The following is a 23,688-nucleotide window of genomic DNA, read 5'->3' as shown; positions in this document are numbered from 1 at the left end:
TCTGTCCCCTCCATTAGCTTTGTTTGTAGTGATGCTTTCTAAGGTCCACTTGACTTCACATTCCAGGATGTCTGTCTCTAGGCGAGTGATCACACCATCATGATTATCTGGGTTGTGAAGATATTTCTTGTACAGTTCTTCTGTGTACTCTTGCCACCTCCTCTTAATATCTTCTGCTTCTGTTAGGTCCATACCATTTCTGTCATTTATCAAACCCATTTTCGCATGAAATGTTCCCTTGGTATCCCTAATATTCTTGAAGAGATCTCTAGTCTTTCCCATTCTGTTGTTTTCCTCTATTTCTTCAGACTGATCACTGAGGAAGGCTTTCTTATCTCTCCTTGCTCTTCTTTGGAACTCTGCATTCTAATGGGAATAACTTTCCTTTTCTCCTTTGCCTTTCACTTCTCTTTTTTTCACAGCTCTTTGTAAGGCCTCCTCTGACAACCATTTTGCCTTTTTGCATTTCTTTTCCATGGGGATGATCTTGATCCCTGTCTCCTGTACAATGTCATGAACCTCCGTCCATAGTTCATCAGGCACTCTGTCTATCAGATCTAGTCCCTTAAATCTATTTCTCACTTCCAGTATATAGTCATAAGGGATTTGATTTAGGTCATACCTGAATGGTCTAGTGGCTTTCCCTACTTTCTTCAATTTAAGTCTGAATTTGGTAATAAGCAGTTCATGATCTGAGCCACAGTCAGCTCCTGGTCTTGTTTTTGCTGACTGTATAGAGCTTCTCCATCTTTGGCTGCAAAGAATATAATCAATCTGATTTCGCTGTTGACCATTTGGTGATGTCCATGTGTACAGTTTTCTCTTGTGTTGTTGTAAGAGGGTGTTTGCTATGACCAGTGCGTTCCCTTGGCATAACTTTATTAGCCTTTGCCCTGCTTCATTCCGTACTCCAAGCCCAAAGTTGCCTGTTACTCCAGGTATCTCTTGACTTCCTAGTTTTGCATTCCAGTCCCCTATAATTAAAAGGACATCTTTTATGGGTGTCAGTTCTAAAAGGTCTTGTAGGTCTTCATAGAATCATTCAACTTCAGCTTCTTCTCTTTTGTTGACCATGATCGCTACTCCATTTCTTCTAAGGGATTCCTGCCAACAGCAGTAGACATAATAGTTATCTGAGTTAAATTCACCCATTCCAGTCCATTTTAGTTCGCTGTTCCTAGAATGTCAACATTCACGCTTGCCATTTCCTGTTCGACCACTTCCAATTTGCCTTGGTTCATGGACCTAACATTCTAGGGTCCTATGCAATATTGCTCTTTACAGCATCGGACATTGCTTCTATCACCAGTCATATCCACAATTGGGTATTGTTTTTGCTTTGGCTCCATCCTTTCATTCTTTCTGGAGTTATTTCTCCACTGATCTCCAGTAGCATATTGGGAACCTACTGACCTGGGGAGTTCCTCTTTCAGTATCCTATCATTTTGCCTTTTCATACTGTTCATGGGGTTCTCGGGGCAAGAATACTGAAGTGGTTTGCCATTCCCTTCTCCAGTGGACAACATTCTGTCAGACCTCTCCACCATGACCCGTCCATCTCGGGTGACCCCACATGGCATGGCTTAGTTTCATTGAGATAGACAAGGCTGTGATCCATGTGATCATATTGGCTAGTTTTCTGTGATTATGGTTTCAGTGTGTCTGCCCTTTGATGCACTCTCGCAACATCTACCGTCTTACTTGGGTTTTTCTTACCTTCGACATCGGGTATCTCTTTACAGCTGCTCAAGCAAAGCGCAGCCACTGCTCCTTACCTTGGACGAGGGGTATCTCCTCATGGCTCCCCCTCCTGACCTTGAACATGGAGTAGCTCCTCTCGGCCCTCCTGCACCCCCACAGCTGTTGCTCCTTGGCTGTGGGGTAGCTCTTCTCGGCCAAGGAGCAAGCGTCTTTTAATTTCCTGGCTGCAGTCACCGTCTGCAGTGACTTTGGAGCCCAAGAAAATGAAGTCTGTCACTGTTTCCATTTCTTCCCCATTTATTTGTTGTGAAGTGATGGGAGTGGATGCCATGATCTTGGTTTTTTGAATGTTGAGTTTTAAGCCAGTTTTTCACTCTCCTCTTTCACCTTCATCCAGATGCTCTTTAGTTCCTCTTCACTTTCTGCCATTAAAGTGGTGTCATCTGCATATCTGAGGTTATTGATATTTCTCCTGGCAATCTTGATTCCAGCTTGTGATTCAGCCAGCCCTGCATTTCACATGATGCAATATGGAAGATGCAGGAGACTCAGATTCGATGCCTGGGTGGGGAAGATCCCCTGGATGAGGGCCCAACAATCTACTTCAGTATTCTTGCCTGGAGAATCTCATGTAGAGAGGACCCTGACAGGCAACCGTCCACAGAGTCGCAAAGATTTGGACAATACTAAAGCTACTGAGCACGCACACAGGCACTCTGCATATACGTTGAAATAAGCAGAGACAATATACAGCCTTGTGATTATCCTTTCCCAATTTCAAAACAGTTCATTGTTCCATGTCTGGTTCTAACTGTTGCTTCTTGATCAAATACAAGTTTAACAGGAAGCAGGTAAGGTGGTATGGTATTCCCAACTCTTTAAGAATTTTCCACAGTTTGTTGTGATCCACACAGTCAAATGCTTTTATGTAGTTAATGAATCAGAAGTAGATGTTTTTCTGGAATTCCTTTGCTTTCTTTATGATCCAACAGATGTTGGCAATTTGATCTCTGGTTCTTCTGCCTTTTCTAAATCCAGCATATACATAGGGAAGTTCTTGGTTCATTTACTGTTGAGGCCTAGCTTGAAGGATTTTGAGCATTACCTTCCTAGCATGTGAAATGAGCACTATTGTGCAGTAGCTTGAACATTCTTTGGCATTGCGCGTCTTTGGGATTGGAATGAAAACTTACCTTGTGGCCACCGCTAAGTATTCCAAATTTGCTGGCATATTGAGAACAGCACTTTAACAGTATCAACTTTTAGGACTTGATGTAGCTCAGATTGAATTCCATCACCTCCAGTAACTTTGCTTGTAGTAATGCTTCCTAAGGCCCACTTGAATTTACATTGCAGGATGTCTGGCTCTAGGAGTGATCACACCATTATGATTATCTGGGTCATTAAGATTTTTTTTTTGTATAGTTCTGTGTATATTCTTGCCACCTGTTCTTAGTCCCTTCTGCTTCTGTTAAGTCCATACCACTTCTGTCATTTACTGTGCCCATCTCTGAATGAAATGTTCCCTTGGCATCTAATTTTCTTGAATAGATCTCTAGCCATTCCCATTCTACTGTTTTCCTCCACTTCTTTGCATTTTCACTTAAGAAGGCTTTCTTATCTTTCCTTGCTATTCTTTGGAACTCTGCATTCAGATAGGTATATCTTTTCTTTTCTCCTTTGCCTTTAGTTTCTCTTCTTTTCTCAGCTATTTGTGAGGCCTCCTCAGACAACCGTTTTGCTTTGTTGCATTTCTTTTTCTTGGGGATTGTTTTGGTCACCATCTCCTATACAATGTTACGAACCTCCATCCATAGTCCTTCAGGCACTCTGCCTATTAGATCTAATCCGTTGAATCTATTTCTCACTTGCACTGTATAATCATAAGAGACTTTATTTAGCTCATACCTGAATGGCCTAGTGGTTTGCCCTACTTTCTTCAATTTTAGTCTGAATTTTTCAATAAGGAGTTCATGATGTGAGCCACAGTTAGCTCCAGGTCTTGTTTTTGCTGACTGTATAGAGCTTCTCCATCTTCAGCTGCAAAGATTATAATCAATCTGATTTCAGTATTGACCATCTGATGATGTTCATGTGTAGTTGTCTCTTATGTTGTTGGAAGAGAGTGTTTGCTATAACCAGTGCAGTCTCTTGGCAAAACTCGTACTAATAATCTTACTGGGTGATGATTATAACTTTTTCATGGCTTTTATTGTTTTCAGAACATATTTTATTAACATGAATTAGTGGTTGTGTTGACAAGTTTGATGAAAGAACTGTTTTCTCTGTGTTAGTGTGTTATGAATTTGATATTTAGAATAATTTTTTTTTGCATTCCACTTTAGAGTTTGTAATATTTTCCTTTTGATTTAACTTTACTATTTGGATACATAAAATATTAATATGGCACAAAAGTCAAAAAGAGGTGGACTCAGAGGAGTCTAGCATTCATGCCCATCCCTTCCACTCTATTCACCACCTATCCCCTAGGTGTTTGAGATATTCTCCAACAATAAGTGACTACTTGTGTAAATAATGGTGTATTCAAACAATATGGCATTATACAGGAATGAAAAAGAATGAAGAAATATGAATGTTGTTTTTGAAGTGATTTCCTGATGCATTTTTATGAGTGTAGTGATAGGTTAATTTTGTTACATAGACTTAGAATGCATCACAATTTTTCTAAGCTTGTTGTCTAACTTTTTTACTTTTTAACACAGTAGGAGTGGCCTTAAGAGTGACCTGTCAATGGTTATCAAGAAAGCAAGTAGCAGAACTGATGCTGGAATCCAGGTTTGCTCACTCCTGGCTACAGTACTTTTTGCTGTTCCATATTGTTTCCTTAGAGCAGCCTTTTAAGAGTCAAGTAAATTTATCTGTATTCACAACATTGAACCCTCTGGTCAGGAAGCACCACAGTGGGACACACATGCCCCTTATATCCACCCATCTTAGAGCCTATCACCAGATCTATTCTGAAATGCTGCTATCTCTTCCTACCTGCCTTACCCAAGCAAAGAAGGTGACTATAATCATAACTCCCATGTCTTGAGAACTTCCTATTTCCCAGGCACTTTACCTGTGTTCATTCAAATCCACACAACAGTTTTAAGGGGCAGACAATACTACTCTTATTTTAAAGATGACCAAACAGAGGTTAAGAAAGGTTTTCCTAAGATTATAAAGCTAAATAAGGGGTAGAGTTGGTATTTGAAATCAGATTTATCTGACAGCAAAGCTCGTGCTTAACCCATTCTATCTGATATGAATGCCTAAACTGAGAAAAATCCTCAAATAAGATGCATGATGACCTGGCTAAGATACACACAAGGGTAAAGGCAAAGTCATGTTTCTCACCGAGCACTCAGATTGCCTAGGATGAAGCAATTGGGGGTTGGGACTTAATGAGCTTAAAGAAAGTTTATCTGTAGTGCTATCATGTGGTTCATTCTTCTAACAGGAACTCTTCCTGAAAACCTAGAAGTTACTTACTTGACCAAGTGTCTTATAAGAAGTTCCAGCATCTCTCGGTTCTTTTCTGGTAGCTTATATACCAGGGAGTGAATAGCTCCCAATCGATAATCCAGGTTGTCAGACTCTGAGAGAGAACAGAGAGATAGTTTTGCCTTCTGGGCAATTGGATTAAGCAAATTCTCATACACAGACACACATACACACACCCATGCATGTGCACATGCAGAGACAATCAGAGACACATAGAGAGTCTGAGAGATGAAAAGAGAGAGATATATAGACACAGGGGCAAAATGACAGAAAGAGACCAAAAAATAAAGACACTGAAGGGGGAAGAGAGAGACTGACTAAAAGGTAAAAACATTGATTAAAAACAAATAAATTGGTCTAGAAAGGAGAAGAATATAGAAGAGAGAAGAGAAAACAGAACGGAGAAGAGAAGACTGTATCAGAACAAGTCAGAATTCTAAATACAGCAGGTTGCTCTTAAAGTTCCACACATAAACTTCTAGCTGGAAACGCTTGCCCAGTAAATTTCCTTGTGGAACTGGGAGGTATGCTGCTGCCTCTGGGTTCCTATGAAAATTACTGAGAGAGCTCGAGTAAAAATCAAGGCTCTCTTGCCTCAACAAATATTCATTATGAGGACAAATCCCTTGCATCTTTTTCCTCAATATCATACAAGGCACAATACAGAAGAGTCACATGGAGGTAGGGAGGGATACTCATACAGTTGCCTCAGCCAAAACTTTTAATGCTTCTTCAGCTGCCGACTTTTTGAGTGATTCTATATACCTTATTTCCTATGTACCCCTCCAGTCTCACCATTGGTCTCATAATCTAAACATTGTGAAGCTAGCACTAAAAAATTAAGAGTAATAATTCACAACACAATTGAAAAGCATTTGAAAGGGCAAAGTGTTGAAAAAAAGCTGAAACAATAACTGTAATGGAACCATTTTGCTGTTTCCTGGCAATGTGAGCCAATATGCTTGTTCCGATATAAGGCACAATCAATCAATCAAGTCCTCAGAACTGTTGCATCCCTCAAGTTAGCCAGTTTTCTCCAATTTACTCAACTAACACTGATTTATGAAAACTAATACAGCACTTGAGTTAGCAAGTAAGAATATTCTCATTTGACAGTGGACAAAACCTGTAAGTATGTTTGTTTTTTCCCTTACTTTCCCTCAAGCAGTCTTCTAGGCTTATTTTTCTAATTATTAGTTAGAAGCCAGGAAAACACAATTAACTAAGTAACATAAATACTTACTGGCAGCAGAGACCAGCTCTTTGTGAAGTCTATAGGTCATGACAGGTTCAGAAAGATTCCTGAAATTAATGAAGACTGTAAGTTCTTTGGGGAGGGAGTAGTGAGGCCTTAGAATCTCAGTTCTGTGAGAAGCAAAGCTGAAGTTTCTGAGCTCACAGATTGACATGACTATATGCATTTTTTGTTCATCTGAAAATTTGTCAGAGGAATCCTCATTGCTCATAATTCAACAGAAGAAAGTATGAGCCGAGATCTCGAGCAGAGTCTCCAACTAGTTCCCCAAAGTGAAAAGAGGCACAACCCAGCCCTGCAAAATTACAAAGTGTACCCACTATGGTTGCTACTATGGAGTCCTTACAGTTTGTTAGTTCCTTAGTTTCCAAGTTCTTTTACATCTGTCCTGCCATTTGATCCCTCCAAAATTCCTGTGAAGAAGTAATTCAAATCCCTGTTTAATGGAGAAGGAAATTGAGGCTCAGATAGGTTTCTTTATTTAGTCAAAAAAATACTGGTTGAATGACTTCCCTAGTGATCCAGTGGTTAAAACTCTGTAATTCCACTTCAAGGGGCAAGAGTTTGACCCTTAGTTCCTTGGTTAAGGAACTAAGATCCCATATGCTGCGTGGTGTGGTCTAAATATATAGAGACCACCTACTTGTGACTGGCATTGTGCCAGGTATTGGGGATCCAGATGAATCAGATGTAGTCTAAACTTTCAAGGAGCTAACAGTCTAGTTGGGGAGAGTACCATATACAAACTTTGCAATGTAAGGTAACAAGTATAATGATAAAAATGGGTAGTATGTGGCCCAGAAGAAGGAAGCAATCCACTAATAATAGTAATAATAGCAAACTCATCACTGTTCTAAGTGTTTAACATATATTTACTCATTTAATTCTCATGACAACCCTGTAAGGTAGATGCTAATATTATCTCCATTTTTTAGATAAGGAAACTGAGCTTCAGAAAAGTTAAATAGTTCATCCTAAGCCACATAGTTAGTAAGTGGCAGAAGTAAGCAGTCTGTCTCAAGTCCATGTTCTTTATCATTATGTTATACTGCTTGCCACTGCTCTTATTGTAGTAATATAGGCAAGAGATAATAAAAGCCTAAATGAAAATAGTGCCATTAGGGGTAGAAAGAAAAGGTGAGGAGAGTTATTTGAAAGACATTAAAGACAGCTCCTTCAACAGTTATAAGGGAGAGATTAATGTTGATGAGGGACAGAGTAATCTGGTTTGGGTACACAAAACCAGAGTAGTCTGGTTTGGGACTGAACATATTAGAAATTGATTCAGAGGGAAGTAGAGATGCTATGTCTGAGGGGTTTCTGGGATAGCCAAAGGCAGGTGTTTATTAGGAAGATGGATGAAGTGCTTTTCCAGATCTGAGAAGCAGGGCTTATTAGAACCATAAGAACAAATACCATGGCTCAAGGAGAGATGGCAAACTGGCAGCCAACAGTTACATGAGGTCTTTCAACATTTTTTTCCAGTCCAGAATAGTGTGTAAAAAAGAAATGGAACTGAATCAGTCATCATAACATGAAGAAAATTGAGTATTTCGCATACAAGATCAATATTGTCTGCCTCTATTGAAAAATGGAAAGATCTGTCTATATTGGGCTCCTATGGTTGTTTGTGGGAGTAAAGAATATTGCTGTTTATATATAAACAAAGGGATTGCCATGCAAGTTAAGGGTTTTATAGGCAACAAGTTTAATATGAAAGTAGTTTAATATGAAAGTAGTCCTTCAGTTATTTTCATGTCCTTGTTCCTGTGAATATTTATATTTTCCTCTCCTCTAATGTAGCAAAATGAGAAGAAAGCCCTGGGGAATACCACGTAGAAAGTCCATAAAAGGGACTTCGAAAAGTTATCAAAGAGGTGAGAGAAAATCCAAAAGTCATAGATTAGCAGAATCCAAAAGAAGAAAAACTTTCAAGGAGAGCTTGTTAACAGCTTCAAATGCTACAAAGAGATCAAATAAGGTAAAGGTTGACAATCATCCATTGTGTTTAGCATTGAGGGAATCACCGGTGACGTTGGCAAGAGCAGCTTCATAGCAGAGAGGGGGTGAGTCAGATTGCAGTGGGTTAAAAAGTAAACTTAGAGATTAAAAGTAAAGGTGGGAGTGTGTATTACTTCATACACTGGAGCTAGATTGGGAAGGGGTGAAATATCTCACTAGGCAATTTCTTCTAAGCTCCTGCCTCCTATTATCATCTGCACTGTTGATGATCTCCAATTTTTTAACTCAAGCCCAGAATTCTCTGAGTTACATGCCTATATATTTCCTATATATCAGATTGCCTACTTAAAATTATTGCGCTAGTTTCTACAAAGACACTTAGATTTGACATATCAAAAACCTAATTTGTCATCTCCCTCAAATGAGGTAATTTTTTTAAGGTTTCCCAAATCAGTAACTGTATGACCAACATTTGGTTGCATGGCTGGAAATGTGGAAATCATTCTTTTATCTCCCTCTTCTCCATCTTCATATCCAAGTTTATTCCCTAAATCTCTTGACTATGCTTATTTTTGTCTATTCCCAATGCTACTCCCTAGTCCCACAGAGCATCATCTCTTTCCAGGACCACAGCAATAGCTTGCTAATTGGTTTCCACCTCTTATTTTGCCTCTCTCTAATCTTATCTCTCTATATTTTTTCAAAATGCAAATATCATACAACCTCCTGCTTAAAATTTTTCAATATATTCCCATTGCTTTTAATATATAGTCATACTCCAATTCTAAAAATATCCTAAAAGGTCTTGAATGATCTGGCCCTACATATCTCTCCCTCCCTCTACACTCAATACTCCACATATACCGGTACACGTAGTTCCTTAAAAGGGTCTTCCTTGTGCTTCAAGGTCTTTGCATATGAAGTTATTTCTGTATGGAACTGCCTCCCCTTGCCAGTTGACTCCAAGTTATAATTCAAACTTCAGTTCAAAATGAAAATCAGAACAAATCAGGCTTTCTTATTATATGACTGCATAGCACTTTGCAGTTTTCCTTCAGAGCACTCATTACAGTTTATTATATTTGTATAATTGTTTTTTGTCTGTCCATTTCACTTTACTATAACTTTTTTTAAATGTTTTATTTATTTGTTTTTGGCTGTGTGGAGTCTTCATTGTTGTGTACGGGCTTTTCTGTAGTTGCAGAGTGGGGGCTACTCTTTACTGTCATATCCCTCAAATGTAGTTGCAGCACACAAACTTGTGCTGTGGCATATGGTATCTCCCCTGACTAGGGATTGAATCGGTGACCCTTGCATTGGCAGGCAGATCCTTAACCACTGGATCACCAGGGAAGTCCCAACTATAAACTTTTTAAGGTCATATCTACTCACAGCTGAATACCAACTGCCAGATACTATGCTAGGCACTGAGTAGGTACTCAGGAAATGTTTACTGAATGGTTTAGTGAATGGTGGTATAAATGAATGAATGAAACAAAACACAAGGTTAGAGAGATGTGCAATACTGGATCATATTTGTTCATGGGGTTCTCAAGACAAGAGTGCTGAAGTGGTTTGCCATCCTCCTCTCCAGCGGACCACATTTTGCCAGAACTCTCCACTATGACCCATCTGTCTTGGCTGGCCTTACATGGCATGGCTCATAATTTCACTTAGTTACACAAAGCTGTGATCCATGTGATCATTTTGGTTAGTTTTCTGTGGTTGTGGTCTTCTTATTTGTATGCTCAGAGGAAAGAATCCATTAAATGAGAAAGGTTAAAGATGCAGAAGAGAGAAGGGATAGTTTTTAGAGTAACTGTCTAGAAATGTTGGAGACAAGGGGTGAATTTAGGTGTCTAAAACACAGATGAAGCAAGTTCATTTTGAAGATACTGACACAATTAAAAAAAAAAGAAATTGAAAAGGTGTTAACTGGCTAGTACATATTAAAGGTTCATAAGACTCTCAACAATAAATATCTCTTATTGGAGGTGCTGGCCATTCAAAGTTTCAGGTTCATCTTTCAAATGGGCTTCACTGCTTATTATGCAATGAGATGGGAAAGATAAAATGTGGGAGGGACTTACCCCACATAAATCTCTGAAAAAACTAACCCCTTTTAAGGAGGCTAGAGACACAGAGTCATTTACTTGCACTATTATCATCATCATGAGTCTCCTGAAAGTGTGCATAGCAGATTGCTCTGTCTTTACTAAATTACCCAAGCAACTCCAAGAAGGTCACAGCCTCTGGAATTTGGAGAATAGGGAAATAAGATGCTCTAATACCAGTGGCTTTACAAGTTAGAGATACTTATGTTCAAATAATATGAGCTGTGATCATGAATATTACTTAATGAGGGAGAAAGTATGTTGTATTTCTTCATCTGTAAAATAAGTATGGTAACACCTACTTCATAAGATTATTGTGAGAAAAAACAATGATATTGTCAACATAAGCAACTAGAACATTGCCTAACACAGAATAAACCCTCCAAGAACAGTGATTTTCTTTGTTGGCAAATGCAAGAGAAATACTCTTGGAAAGAACATTCATATTTACTTAAAGTTCTAAGATGATGCAATAACAGAAGGTCATTTAATAACAATATCTGGGACCCAATCTATTTGGATTAATGACATTTCTCATATCATAAATAGCTATCTTAATGACTAAAGAGTACAATAATTGAAAAGACATTTTAGCACATAAAGTATGGTGCATACTATGGGACATGGAAAACAGTAAGAAATAAGAGTTTAAAAAGTATATATGTCACAAATAATTTTATGCAATATAAAGTTATGCCAATAATAATTTGCATCCCCAAATTTTGCTCACGAGTTAATTTTTTTCTACTGCCATCACTTCATTAAGTTCTAACATTTTTTTTTCTTTTTCAGTTCTAACTTTTCTATATTCGTATTTTTTTGTTTTTTATTCACATTATTAAAAAAGACATACAAATACAAAATTATGATTGTGTAAATGCAATTTAATATTTCAAAATTATTATTATCCAACAATACAGGTTAACAACCTTGAATTTTCACAACTCCTGAGTTTGCTGGTGAGCCCATTGTGATATCACTCTATCTGTGCACAGAGGCAAAACTTCAATTATTTAAGGGCATGATTTTTAAATAATTGTTTTTAAAGCAAATTTTCTTCAGAAACCCACATTTCAATAATAATTCTATTATTTTGATGTTCCCCTTGCTTAAATTCCCAATTTTAAAAAAAGGTTCTTAATGCACATTTTTCTTTAACAAAAATTCCTATCATTCTTTTTTCTTTAGCAATTCTATCTAACCTCCAAAAATTGGGACTACAGTAACTCCATCTACATCCAGACAAATTTCATCAATTCTGAAAAGCAACGTTCCAAATCATATCAGACATACCTGAGGTAGAATTTCAAGGAGCTGGTGATTGTCTTAATGTCCCAGTCACTATTATGAAAATCAACATCTCCTGGGCATTTTGGATCTATTCAAAAAGAAAAAAAAATGAAAAAAGTTAATTTTTCACAAGATACTAGATTTTACCCCTTTAAAAGAAAAATACAGTACATTAATTAAAAGATAGTTACTCTAACCAGTTTTCACAAAATGAAAACTTTACAACAAACATGTCTTTTAGGTCTAAAAAAATTCCCTCGGATTCGATGCATGTTAAGCATGCAAGGAGCTTGGAAGTCAACTTTTTCATTCACACAAGAAGAAAAAAAAATGGAACAACCTGAAAATCAACTCCTCTTAGCTCCATCAGAGAACTGAGGTCATAGGGCAAGCTGAAGAAACAGACAAGCAGACACAGAGAATCAAAACATATAGGGCAGAAGCCCAAGAGCAGAAAAGTCCTCAGGAACCAGTGCAGGGCTATGACAACCTAATCAATAATTGGCAAATTGCTAGAGGCTCAGTGTGAACAGGCTTGAGAGTTAAAAATTTTAAGCAGGCTCAGTCCTAGGGGATTCCCAAGCTTTTGGGAGTTTTACCTACAAGAGCCTTACTCACAGCGAAGATCTGAGAAAAATTCCATCATGTTACTGTAATTCTGAAAAGCCACGAAAATTAGCCATTTAAAAATATGCACAGAGCATTTCATTCCTCTTAATAAGGCCTACCCTCAAGAGAAACTATTTTACCAGAGCTTGACTGACCTGGGAAAGGGGAAATTCACAACTCCAGAACTAGAATGCCTCACTGTCTCTTCTAAGGGGGGAAACTGAAACACAACTGAACAATATTTGTGAAGATCATAAGCCAGAAACACAGGTTCACTAAAATACTGAGCATTCACCCGAAGGAAACCAGAATTGAAAGAGACACATACACCTTGATGTTCACTGAAGCACTATTTACAATACCCAGGACATGGAAGCAACCTAGATGTCCACTGGCAGATGAATGGATAAGTAAGTTGTGGTACATATACACAAAGGACCATTACTTGACCATTAAATGGAATGCATTTGAGTAAGTTCTAATGAGGTATATGAACCTGGAGCCTATCATACAGAGTGAAGTAAGTCAGAAAGAGAAACACCAATACAGTATATTAATGCATATATATGGAATTTAGAAAGATGGTAATGATGACCCTATATGCAAGACAGCAAAAGAGACACAGATGTAAAGAAGAGACTTTTGGACTCTGTGGGAGAAGGTGAGGTGAATAGCATTGAAACATGTATATTACCATATGTAAAATACATGACCAGTACAAGTACAATGCATGAGCAGGGCACCCAAAGACAGTGCTCTGAGACAACCCAGAGGGATAGGGTAGGATTGGAGGTGGGAGGGAAGTTCAGGATGGGGGTACATATGTATGCCTGTGGCCGATTCATATTGATATATGGCAAAAATCATCACAGTACTGTAAAGTAATTATCCTCCAATTAAAATAAATTAATTAATTAAAAAATAAAATAAAGTACTGAGACATGATTGTAGAATTATAGAATGCTACCTCCTCACAATCTACCACCACATCAACAGACTTCCTGGATAATAACACAGGAATGTGACTAAAAGAACTATTCTCAAAAATATTTAAGAAAACTCTGAGGAAAACAAAAGACAATCAATATAATAAAAAGAAGAACACCAGAGGTAAGTTGAGCTTCTGACATGTACAGTAAAAGCAAACAAAAAACAGAGACTAAACTCTAGTCAGATAAATAAAACCTCTCACTAAAACCTGTTTAACTCAGTTCCTTTTACCCATCATGTCTGGCTTGGAACGAAACTTGTTAGAAAACACTGAAAGACGAGGGCAGTCCTAAGATGGTGGAGGAATAGGACAGGGAGACCACTTTCTCCCCCACAAATTCATTGAAAGAACATTTGAACGCTGAGCAAATTCCAAAAAAAAACAACTTCTGAATGCTGGCAGAGGACACCCAGAAAGGCAACCCACTGTCTTCGAAAGGAGGTAGGACAAAACATAGAAGATAAAAAGAGAGACAAAAGAGTTAGGGACAGAGGTCCATCCTGGGGAGGGAGTCATAAAAGAGGAGAAGTTTCCAAACGCTAGGAAACCCTCTCACCGGTTGGTCTGTGGGCAGTTTTGGAATCTCAGAGGGCAACATAACTGGGAGGAAAAATAAATAAATAAATAAAACCCACAGATTACGTGCCCAATGGAAATTCCCAGTGGAGAAATAGCCCAGACACTTGCATTGGCCACCAGCAAGCAGGGGATGAACAGGGAGGCACGGGCTGCATTGCTTAGAGTAAGGACCAGACTGAATGCCCTGAGGGCAATCTGAGGGAGTTAATGTGAAACAGCAACCCAAACTGTGGGATAGCCAGAGAGAGAGAGAAAAGAAAGAGAAAGAGAGAGAGAGAGTGAGAGAACTTTCCCATGAAAAGCCCTAACATAAAGCACTGCCAGGCCCCCTCACAGAAAAAAGGACTGAGAGAATACCAGAGAAGAGCTAGCTGGAAGCGGGCTGGCCCATGCCCTGCCAGAGGCAGGTGGATGGCAGCCAGAGCCGGAAAGGGGCAAACTCAGTCCCAGAAATGGCATCCTCCACCAAACTGAGAGGCTCCCAGTGGCCAACCAAGTCTTCCTGGGATCCTGGATGGATGACATCTGCTCGAAGGATTGCAGCCAGAGATCAGCTCCCCAGAAGAGACACATAGCACACCTGAGGGTGCACCCAGGAAACCGAGCAGCTGGGACAGGGGAGGTGATAAGATGCACTGCACCTAAGGAGAGTGCTCTCACCAAGCACCTGGCCGCCTGAGCTGCTCGGACAGGGGAAGGGGACAAAACGAAGGTCCAACCAAGTCTGCACCTTTGCGGACTACCCAAGAACCTGAACCTGAGTGACTTAGACCTGGGAAATGCACGTAACCCAAGGCCCACATTAGATAGTTCCCCTGCAGAGTAACCTGGAGCCTAAGCAGTGTAGACTGGGAAAGCACACACACCTTGAGTGGGGGCAAACCCAGTGTGGCCGAGACACTGCAAGCACTCCCCACACATGCCAGTGATATTTGTTTGCAGGGTTCCTCCCTCCCCACAGCATGACTGAACAAGTGAGCCTAACTAAGTGACTACCTTCTCCCCCTTGTGCCAGGGCAGAAATTAGACACTGAAGAGACTTGCAAACAGAAGAAGTCAAAATAAACAGAGGGAACCGCTTTGGAAGTGACAGGTACAACAGATAAAAACCCTGTAATTAGCACTGACTACATTGGAAGGGGCCTATAGATCTTGAGAAGTATAAGCTGGAACAAGGAACTATCTTAAACTGAACAAACCCCACACTGCCTGCAACAGCTCCAGAGAAATTCCTAGATATATTTTTACTATTATCATTTAATTTTTTTATGTTTTTATTTTTAAGTCCTCTATTACTCCTTTAATTTTCATTTCTATAACCTACTATTACCTTGCAAAAAAGAGACTATGTATAAAGCAAACTTCATATCTATTTTTTATAATCTTTGTGATTTTGTTTTGTTTTGTTTTGTTTTTAATGTTGTATTTTTTACAGTCTAACCTCTATAATACATTTTTAATCTTTGCTTTTTGGTGTTTGTTATCAATTTTGTACCTTTAAGAATCCAATCTTCAGTACCCATTTTTACTTAGGAGTATGATTACTGGCTTGATTGCCCTCTCCCCCTTTTGACTCTCCTTTTTCTCCCCTAGGTCACCTCTATCTCCACCCTCCCCCTTCTCTTCACTACCCAACTCTGTGAATCTCTTTCGGTATTCTGGACTGTGGAGAACACTTAGAGAACTGATTACTGGCTAGGTCTGTCTCTCTCTTTTTGATACCCCCTCTTCTGAAAGATATGGGAATACCAGATCACCTTTCCTGCCTCTTGAGAAACCTGTATGCAGGTCAGGAAGCAACAGTTAGAACTGAATATGGAACAACAGACTGGTCCCAAATAGGAAAAGGAGTAATCAAAGCTCTATATTGTCACCCTGCTTACTTAACTTATATGCAGAGTACATCATGAGAAACAATAGGCTGGATGAAGCACAAGCTAGAATCAAGATTGCTGGGAGAAATATCAATAATCTCGGATATGCAGATGACGCCACCCTTATGGTAGAAAGTGAAGAAGAGCTAAAGAACATCTTGATGATTTTATTTTTCTGGGCTCCAAAATCACTGCAGATGATGACTGCAGCCATGAAATTAAAGGACGCTTACTCCCTGGAAGGAAAGCTATGACCAACCTAGACAGCATATTAAAACGCAGAGACATTACTTTGTCAACAAAGGTCCATCTAGTCAAGGCTATGGGTTTTCCAGTAGTCATGTATGGATGCGAGAGTTGGACTATAAAGAAAACTTAGTGCCGAAGAACTGATGTTTTTGAACTGTGGTGTTGGAGAAGACTCTTGAGAGTCCCTTGGACTGCAAGGAGATCCAACCAGTCCATCCTAAAGGAAATCAGTCCTGGGTGTTCATGGGAAGGACTGATGTTGTAGCTGAATCTCCCATACTTTGGCCACCTGATGGGAAGAGCTGACTCATTGGAAAAGACCCTGATTCTGGGAAAGATTGAGGGCGGGAGGAGAAGGGGACGACAGAGGATGAGATGGTTGGATGGCATCACTAACTCAATGGACATGGGTTTGGGTGGATTCTGGGAGTTGGTGATGGACAGGGAGGCCTGACATGCTGCAGTTCATGGGGTCGCAAAGAGTCAGACACAACTGAGTGACTGAACTGACTTCTCCTCTTGGTCACCTCTATCTCCTTCCTCCCTCTTCTCTTCTCTATGTAACTCTGTGAACATCTCTGGGTGTTCCAGGCTGTGCAGAGCACATAGGGGTTTGATTACTGGCTAGACTCCTCTCTCCTCTTTTGATTTCCCCTCTTCTCTGCCTTGTCACCTCTACCTCCCTTCTCCCACTTCTCCTCTACATGTAACTCAGTGAACCTTTCTGGGTGTCCCTCACTGTGGAGAATCTTTTCTCCATTAACTTATATGTTTTATTATCAGTGCTGTATAGATGGAGAAGTCTTGAGGCTATGGTAAGAATAAGACTGAAAACCAGAGGAAGGAGGCTTAAGTCCAAAACCTGAGAACACCAGAGAACTCCTGACTCCAGGGAACATTAATTAATAAGAGCTCATCCAAAAGCCTCCATATCTACACTGAAACCAAGCACCATCCAAGAAGATCCAACAAGTCCCAGAGCAAGACATACCATACAAATTCTCCAGCAACTCAGGAACATAGCCCTGAGCTTCAACATACAGGTTGCCCAAAGTCACACCAAACCCACAGATATCTCAAAACTCACTACTGGACACTTCACTGCACTCCAGAGAGAAGAAATCCAGCTCCACCCACTAGAACACATGCAAGCTTCCCTATCCAGGAAAGTTTGACAAGCTACTCGTCCAACCACACCCACAGGGAGGACCCTCCACAATAAAGAGGAACCACAAACTGCCAGAATACAGAAAGACCACCCCAAACACAGCAATCTAAACAAGATGAAAAGGCAGAGAAATACTCAGCAGGTAAAGGAACATGATAAATGCCTACCAAACCAAATAAAAGAGGAGGAGATAGAGAGTCTACCTGAAAAGAATTCAGAATAATGATAGTAAAAATGATCTGAAATCTTGAAAACAAAATGGAGGTCCAGATAACTGGCCTGGAGACGAGGATTGAGAAGATGAAAGAAATGTTTAACAAGGACATTTAATACACTGTCTAGGTCTGTCTTAGCTTTCCTTCCAAGGAGCAATTGTCTTTCAATCTCATGGCTGCAGTCATTGTCCACAGTGACTTTGGAGCCCAAGAAAAGAAAACCTTTCACTGCTTCCAGGGTCAGGATGGGGAACACATGTACACCCATGGCTGATTCATGTCCATGTATGGCAAAACCCACTACAATATTTTAAAGTAATTAGCCTACAATTAAAAAAATAAATTAAAAAAATAAAAGCTAAAAAAAAAAACCAGTAAAAGACAAAAAAAAAAAAAAAACTTAAGAAACACAGAAAACATCAGAATCAGATATGGTAGACACTTTAGAATTATCAAACTGGGAATTTAAATAACTATGATTAGTACACTAAGGGTCGTAACGAATAAAGTGGATAACATAAAACAATTAATTGGATTAATATAAGTGGAGAGATAGAAACTTTAAGAAAGAATCAAAAGGAAATTTTAGAAATCAAAAACACCATAGCAGAAATGAAGAATGTCATTGATGGACACGGTTGAGAAAATAATCAGTGAACGTGAAGAAATGTCAGTAGGAACTTCCGAAATTAAAAGTGATAGAGAAAGATATACCACACTAACATTAATCAATTAAAACAAACTGAGGTAGCTCCATTCATTTCAAATAAAGCAGATTAAGGAAAATTATCAGGGATAAAAGGGTCATTAAACAGAAGGATTAATTCTCTCAAGAATACGTGTATGTATATATATAAAGTGTCCAATTCTTTGTGACCCCAAGGACAGTAGCCTGCCAACCTCCTCTATCCATGGGATTTTCCAGGCAAGAATACTGAATTGGGGAGCCATTTCCTTTTCCAGGGGATCTTTCTGACCCAGGAATTGAACCTGCATCTCTTACGTCTCCTGTATAGGCAGGCGGGTTCTTTACCACTGCACCACCTGGGAAGGAGACCCAAGTTTGATCCCTGGATCAGGAAGATCCACTGGGGAAGGAAATGGCACTACACTCCAATATTCTTGCCTGGGAAATCAGGTGGATAGAGAAGCCTGGCAGACTATAGTCCATGGGGTACAAAAGAGTCAGACATGACTTAGCGACTAAACAAAAACAAAACTATATATATATATGTGTGTATATATATATACACACAACTATAAACAAACATATATATATTGTATACATATATATTCACATACACAACAAGGATATATCCAACAAGGATAATATATATCTATTATATAATATTTTTATATTCAAAATATAAAAAGAAATCATACATTTGACTTTATTTTTTCATTTTTATTTTTTTTATTTAAAAAATTTTTTTTTGGGTTTTGTCATACATTGACATGAACCAGCCATGGAGTTACATGTATTCCCTATCCTGATCCCCCCTCCCACCTCCCTCTCCACCCAATTCCTCTGGGTCTTCCCAGTGCACCAGGCCCGAGCACTTGTCTCATGCATCCCACCTGGGCTGGTGATCTGTTTCACTATAGATAATATACATGCTGCTCTCTCGAAACATCCCACCCTCGCCTTCTCCCACAGAGTCCAAAAGTCTGTTCTGTACATCTGTGTCTCTTTTTCTGTTTTGCATATAGGGTTATCATTACCATCTTTCTAAATTCCATATATATGTGTTAGCATGCTGTAATGTTCTTTATCTTTCTGGCTTACTTCACTCTGTATAATGGGCTCCAGTTTCATCCATCTCATTAGAACTGATTCAAATGAATTCTTTTTAATGGCTGAGTAATATTCCATGGTATATATGCACCACAGCTTCTTTATCCATTCGTCTGCTGATGGGCATCTAGGTTGCTTCCATGTCCTGGCTATTATAAACAGTGCTGCGATGAACATTCAGATCTGGTTTCCTCAGCGTGTATGCCCAGAAGTGGGATTGCTGGGTCATATGGCAGTTCTATTTCCAGTTTTTTAAGAAATCTCCACACTGTTCTCCATAGCGGCTGTACTAGTTTGCATTCCCACCAACAGTGTAAGAGGGTTCCTTTTTCTCCACACTCTCTCCAGCATTTATTGCTTGTAGACTTTTGGATGGCAGCCATCCTGACTGGCGTGTAATGGTACCTCACTGTGGTTTTGATTTGCATTTCTCTGATAATGAGTGATGTTGAGCATCTTTTCATGTGTTTGTTAGCCATCTGTATGTCTTCTTTGGAGAAATGTCTGTTTAGTTCTTTGGCCCATTTTTTGATTGGGTCATTTATTTTTCTGGAATTGAGCTGCAGGAGTTGCTTGTATATTTTTGAGATTAATCCTTTGTCTGTTTCTTCATTTGCTATTATTTTCTCCCAATCTGAGGGCTGTCTTTTCACCTTACTTATAGTTTCCTTTGTTGTGCAAAAGCTTTTATGTTTCATTAGGCCCCATTTGTTTATTTTTGCTTTTATTTCCAATATTCTGGGAGGTGGGTCATAGAGGATCCTGCTGTGATTTATGTCGGAGAGTGTTTTGCCTATGTAAGAAATCATACATTTGACTTTAAAAAGATCAACAACTCAATTTAAAAAATGACAGAGGACATGAATAGAGATTTTTCCAAAGAAGATATACAGATAGTCACAGGCACATGAAAAGATGTTCAACATCACTGATCATTAGGGAAATGTAACTCAAACGAGCTACAATGAGCTAACACCACACATCCGTCAGAATGGCTATTACCAAAAAGACAAGAAATAACAAGTGTTGGTGAAGACATGGAGTAAAGAACCCTCATTAACTGTTGGTAAGAATCTATACTAGTGTAGGCTCTAGAAAACAATATGGAGATCCCCTAAAAAATCGAAAAACTACCTTACAATCCAGAAATTCCACTCTGAATATTTATGTGAAAAAAATGAAAATACTAATTCAAAAAAAATATATGGATCATATGTGCAGCTTTATCTACAATAGCCAAGATATGGAGGTTCAACCTAAGTGTCTATAGATAGATGCATGGATAAAGAATAAGTGGTATAGATACACAGTGAAATACTACTTAGCCATGAAAGAATGAAGTCTTCCTATTTGTCACAACTTGGGTGGACCTAGAGGGTATTATGTTAAGCGATATAAGTAAGACAAAGAAACACAAATACCATATGATTTCACTTATATGTGGAATAAAAAAAATGCAACAATATAACCAAACAAAGAGGTCATTTATCGATGGAGTAGTAGTTGAGGGGAGGAGAGAAATAGGTAAGGGAGATTAAACTGCCAGATACATTATGAAATGTATAGTATGGGAAATATAGTTAATAATTATATAATATCTTTGTAAGCTGACAGATGAAAACTATACTTATCTGGTGATCACTTTGAAATGTAAAGAAATATCGAATTACTATTTTGTGTACCAGGAACTAATACAGTGTTGTAGGTCAACTGTACTTCAAAAACACACAAATTCAGAGAAAAAGAGATCAGCCTTATGGTCACCAGAGACAGGGCATGGAGGAAAGGGGGAACTAGATGAAGGTGGTCAAAGCTATAAACATCTAGTTAGAAGATCGATAAGTACTCGATATGTAATTTACAACATGACAAAGATAATTAACTCTGCTGTATGTTATATATGAAAGTTAAGAGAGTAAATTTTATTTTCTACTTCTTTTACGCTGTATTTAAATGAGACTATGAATTTTTACTAACCTTATTGTGGTAATCATTTCATGATATAAGTAAGTCAAATCAGGCTTCCCAGGTGGCGCAAGTGGTAAAGAACCTGCCTGCCAATGCAGGAGACATGAGAGATGCAAGTTCATTCCCTGGGTTAAGAAGAGCCCCCGGAGGAAGCCATGGCAACCTATTCTAGTATGCTTGTAAGGAGAATCCCATGGATACAGAAGCTTGGCAGGCTACACTCCATGGGGTTGCAAAAGAGTGGGACATGACTGAAGTGACCGAGTATGTAAGTTAAATCATTATTCTGTATACCTTAAACTTCATTTCAGTCGTTCAGTCATGTCAGACTCTTTGTGCCCCATGGACTGCAGCACGCCAGCTTTCCTGTCCATCACCAACTCCCAGAGCTTGCTCAAACTCATGTCCATTGAGACAGTGATGCCATTCAACCATCTCATCCTCTGTTGTCCTCTTCTCCTGCCTTCAGTCTTTCCCAATATCAGGGTTTTTTCCAATGAGTCAGTTTTTCACATTAGGTGGCCAAAGTATTGGAGTTACAGCTTCAGCATCAGTCCTTCCAATGAATATTCAAGACTGATTTCTTTTAGGATTGACTGATTTGATCTCCTTGCTGTCCAAGTGACTCTCAAGAACCTTCTCCAATACCACAGTTCAAAAACATCAATTCCTCAGCACTCAGGTTTTTTTATGGTCCAATTCTCACATCCATACATGACTACTGGGAAAACCATAGCTTTAACTAGATGGACCTTTGTCAGTAATGTCTTGCCATTTAATATGCTATCTAGGTTTGCAATAGATTTTCTTCCAAGGAGCAAGCATCTCTTAATTTCATGGCTACAGTCACCATCTGCAGTGATTTTACCCAAGAAAATAGTTTCTCACTGTTTCCATTGCTCCCCCATCTACTTACTATGAAGTGATAGGACTGGATGCCATGATCTCTGTTCTTTGAACGCTGAGTTTTAAGCCAGGTTTTTTACTCTCTTCTTTCACTTTCACCAACAGGTTCTTTAGTTCCTCTTCGCTTTCTTCCATAAGAGTGGTGTCATCTGCATATCTGAGCTTACTGATATTTCTCCTGGCAATCTTGATTCAAGCTTGTGCTTCATACAGTATGGCATGTCACATGATGTACTCTGCATATAAGTTAAACAAGCAAGGCGACAGCATACAGACTTGACGTACTTCTTTCCCAACTTTGAACTAGTCTGTTGTTCCATGTCCAGTTCTAACTGTTGCTTATTGACATGCATACAGATTTATCAAGAAGCAGGTAAGGTGGTCTGATATTCCCATCTGTTTAGAATTTTCCACAGTTTCTTTTTTTTTTTAATTAATTAATTAATTTATTTTTTCAGTGGGTTTTGTCATACATTAACACGAACCAGCAACATTTCTTGTGATACACAAAGTCAAAGGATTTGGCGTTGTCAATGAAGCAGAAGTAGATGTTTTTCTGGAATTCTCTTATTTTTTCTATGATCCAACAGATGTTGGCAACTTGATCTCTGCTTCCTCTGCCTTTTCTAAATCCAGCCTGAACTGATTAAGTTATCAGTTAATGTACTGTTGAAGCCTAACCTGGAGATTTTTGATCATTACGTTACTAGCGTATGAGATGAAGCTTGAACATTTTTTGGCATTGCCTTTCCTTAGAATTGGAATGAAAACTGACCTTTTCCAATCCTGTGGTCACTGCTGAGTTTCTAAACTTGCTGGCATTTTCAGTACAGCACTTTCACAGCTTCATCTTTTAGGATTTGAAATAGGTCAGCTGGAATTTTATCACCTCCACTAGCTTTGTTCGTAGTAATGCTTTCTAATGTAAATTGACTTCACATTCCAGTATATCAGGCTCTGGGTGAGTGACCACACCTTCACGGTTATCTGGGTCATTAAGATTTTTTTGTATAGTTCTTCTGTGTATTCTTGCCACTTTTTCTAAATATCTTCTCCTTCTGTTAGGTCCATACCATTTTTGTCTTTTATTGTGCCCATCTTTGCATGAAATATTCCCTTGATATCTCCAATTTTCTTGAAGAAACCTCTTGCCTTTCCCATTCTATTGTTTTCCTCTATTTCATTCCATTGATCCCTGTGGAAGGCTTTCTTATCTCCCCTTGCTATTCCTTGGAACTCTGTATTCAGTTAGGTATATCTTTCCTTTTCTCCTCTGTCTTTTGCTTCTCTTCTTTTCTCAGATAATTGTAAGGCCTCCTCAGACAACCATTTGTCTTTTTACATTTCTTCTTCTTGGGGATTTTTTTTTTCATTTATTTTTATTAGTTGGAGGCTAATTACTTTACAATATCACCACCTCCTGTAAAATGATATGAACTTCTGTCCATAGTTCTTCAGGCACTCTGTCGATCAGATCTAATCCCTTGAATCTATTTGTCACTTCC

At 38.9% G+C, this 23,688-nt stretch overlaps 1 protein-coding gene across 7 annotated transcripts in view; it reads right to left on the bottom strand.

The window, feature by feature from the left end:
* The window catches only part of OPHN1 (oligophrenin 1), a 630,229-nt gene that overhangs the window by 144,034 nt on the left and 462,507 nt on the right, over window positions 1–23,688 (bottom strand). For 6 of the 7 annotated variants that reach the window (XM_043895949.1, XM_043895943.1, XM_043895945.1 and 3 more), the window contains exons 16-18: window positions 11,833–11,917; window positions 6,452–6,510; window positions 5,197–5,302 (exon numbers count right to left, since the gene is read on the bottom strand). In XM_043895949.1, coding sequence (XP_043751884.1) covers window positions 5,197–5,302; window positions 6,452–6,510; window positions 11,833–11,917 — 250 coding nt within the window. The remainder of the gene's footprint in view (window positions 1–5,196; window positions 5,303–6,451; window positions 6,511–11,832; window positions 11,918–23,688) is intronic. The other variant, XM_043895948.1, reaches the window with a different exon arrangement.

The sequence above is a fragment of the Cervus elaphus genome, chromosome X (genome assembly GCF_910594005.1).
Source record: "Cervus elaphus chromosome X, mCerEla1.1, whole genome shotgun sequence".
In the NCBI taxonomy this organism is placed as follows: Eukaryota; Metazoa; Chordata; class Mammalia; order Artiodactyla; family Cervidae; genus Cervus; species Cervus elaphus.
The sequence above is the reverse complement of the archived record's forward strand: the minus strand, read 5'-3'. Positions and strand labels throughout refer to the sequence as shown.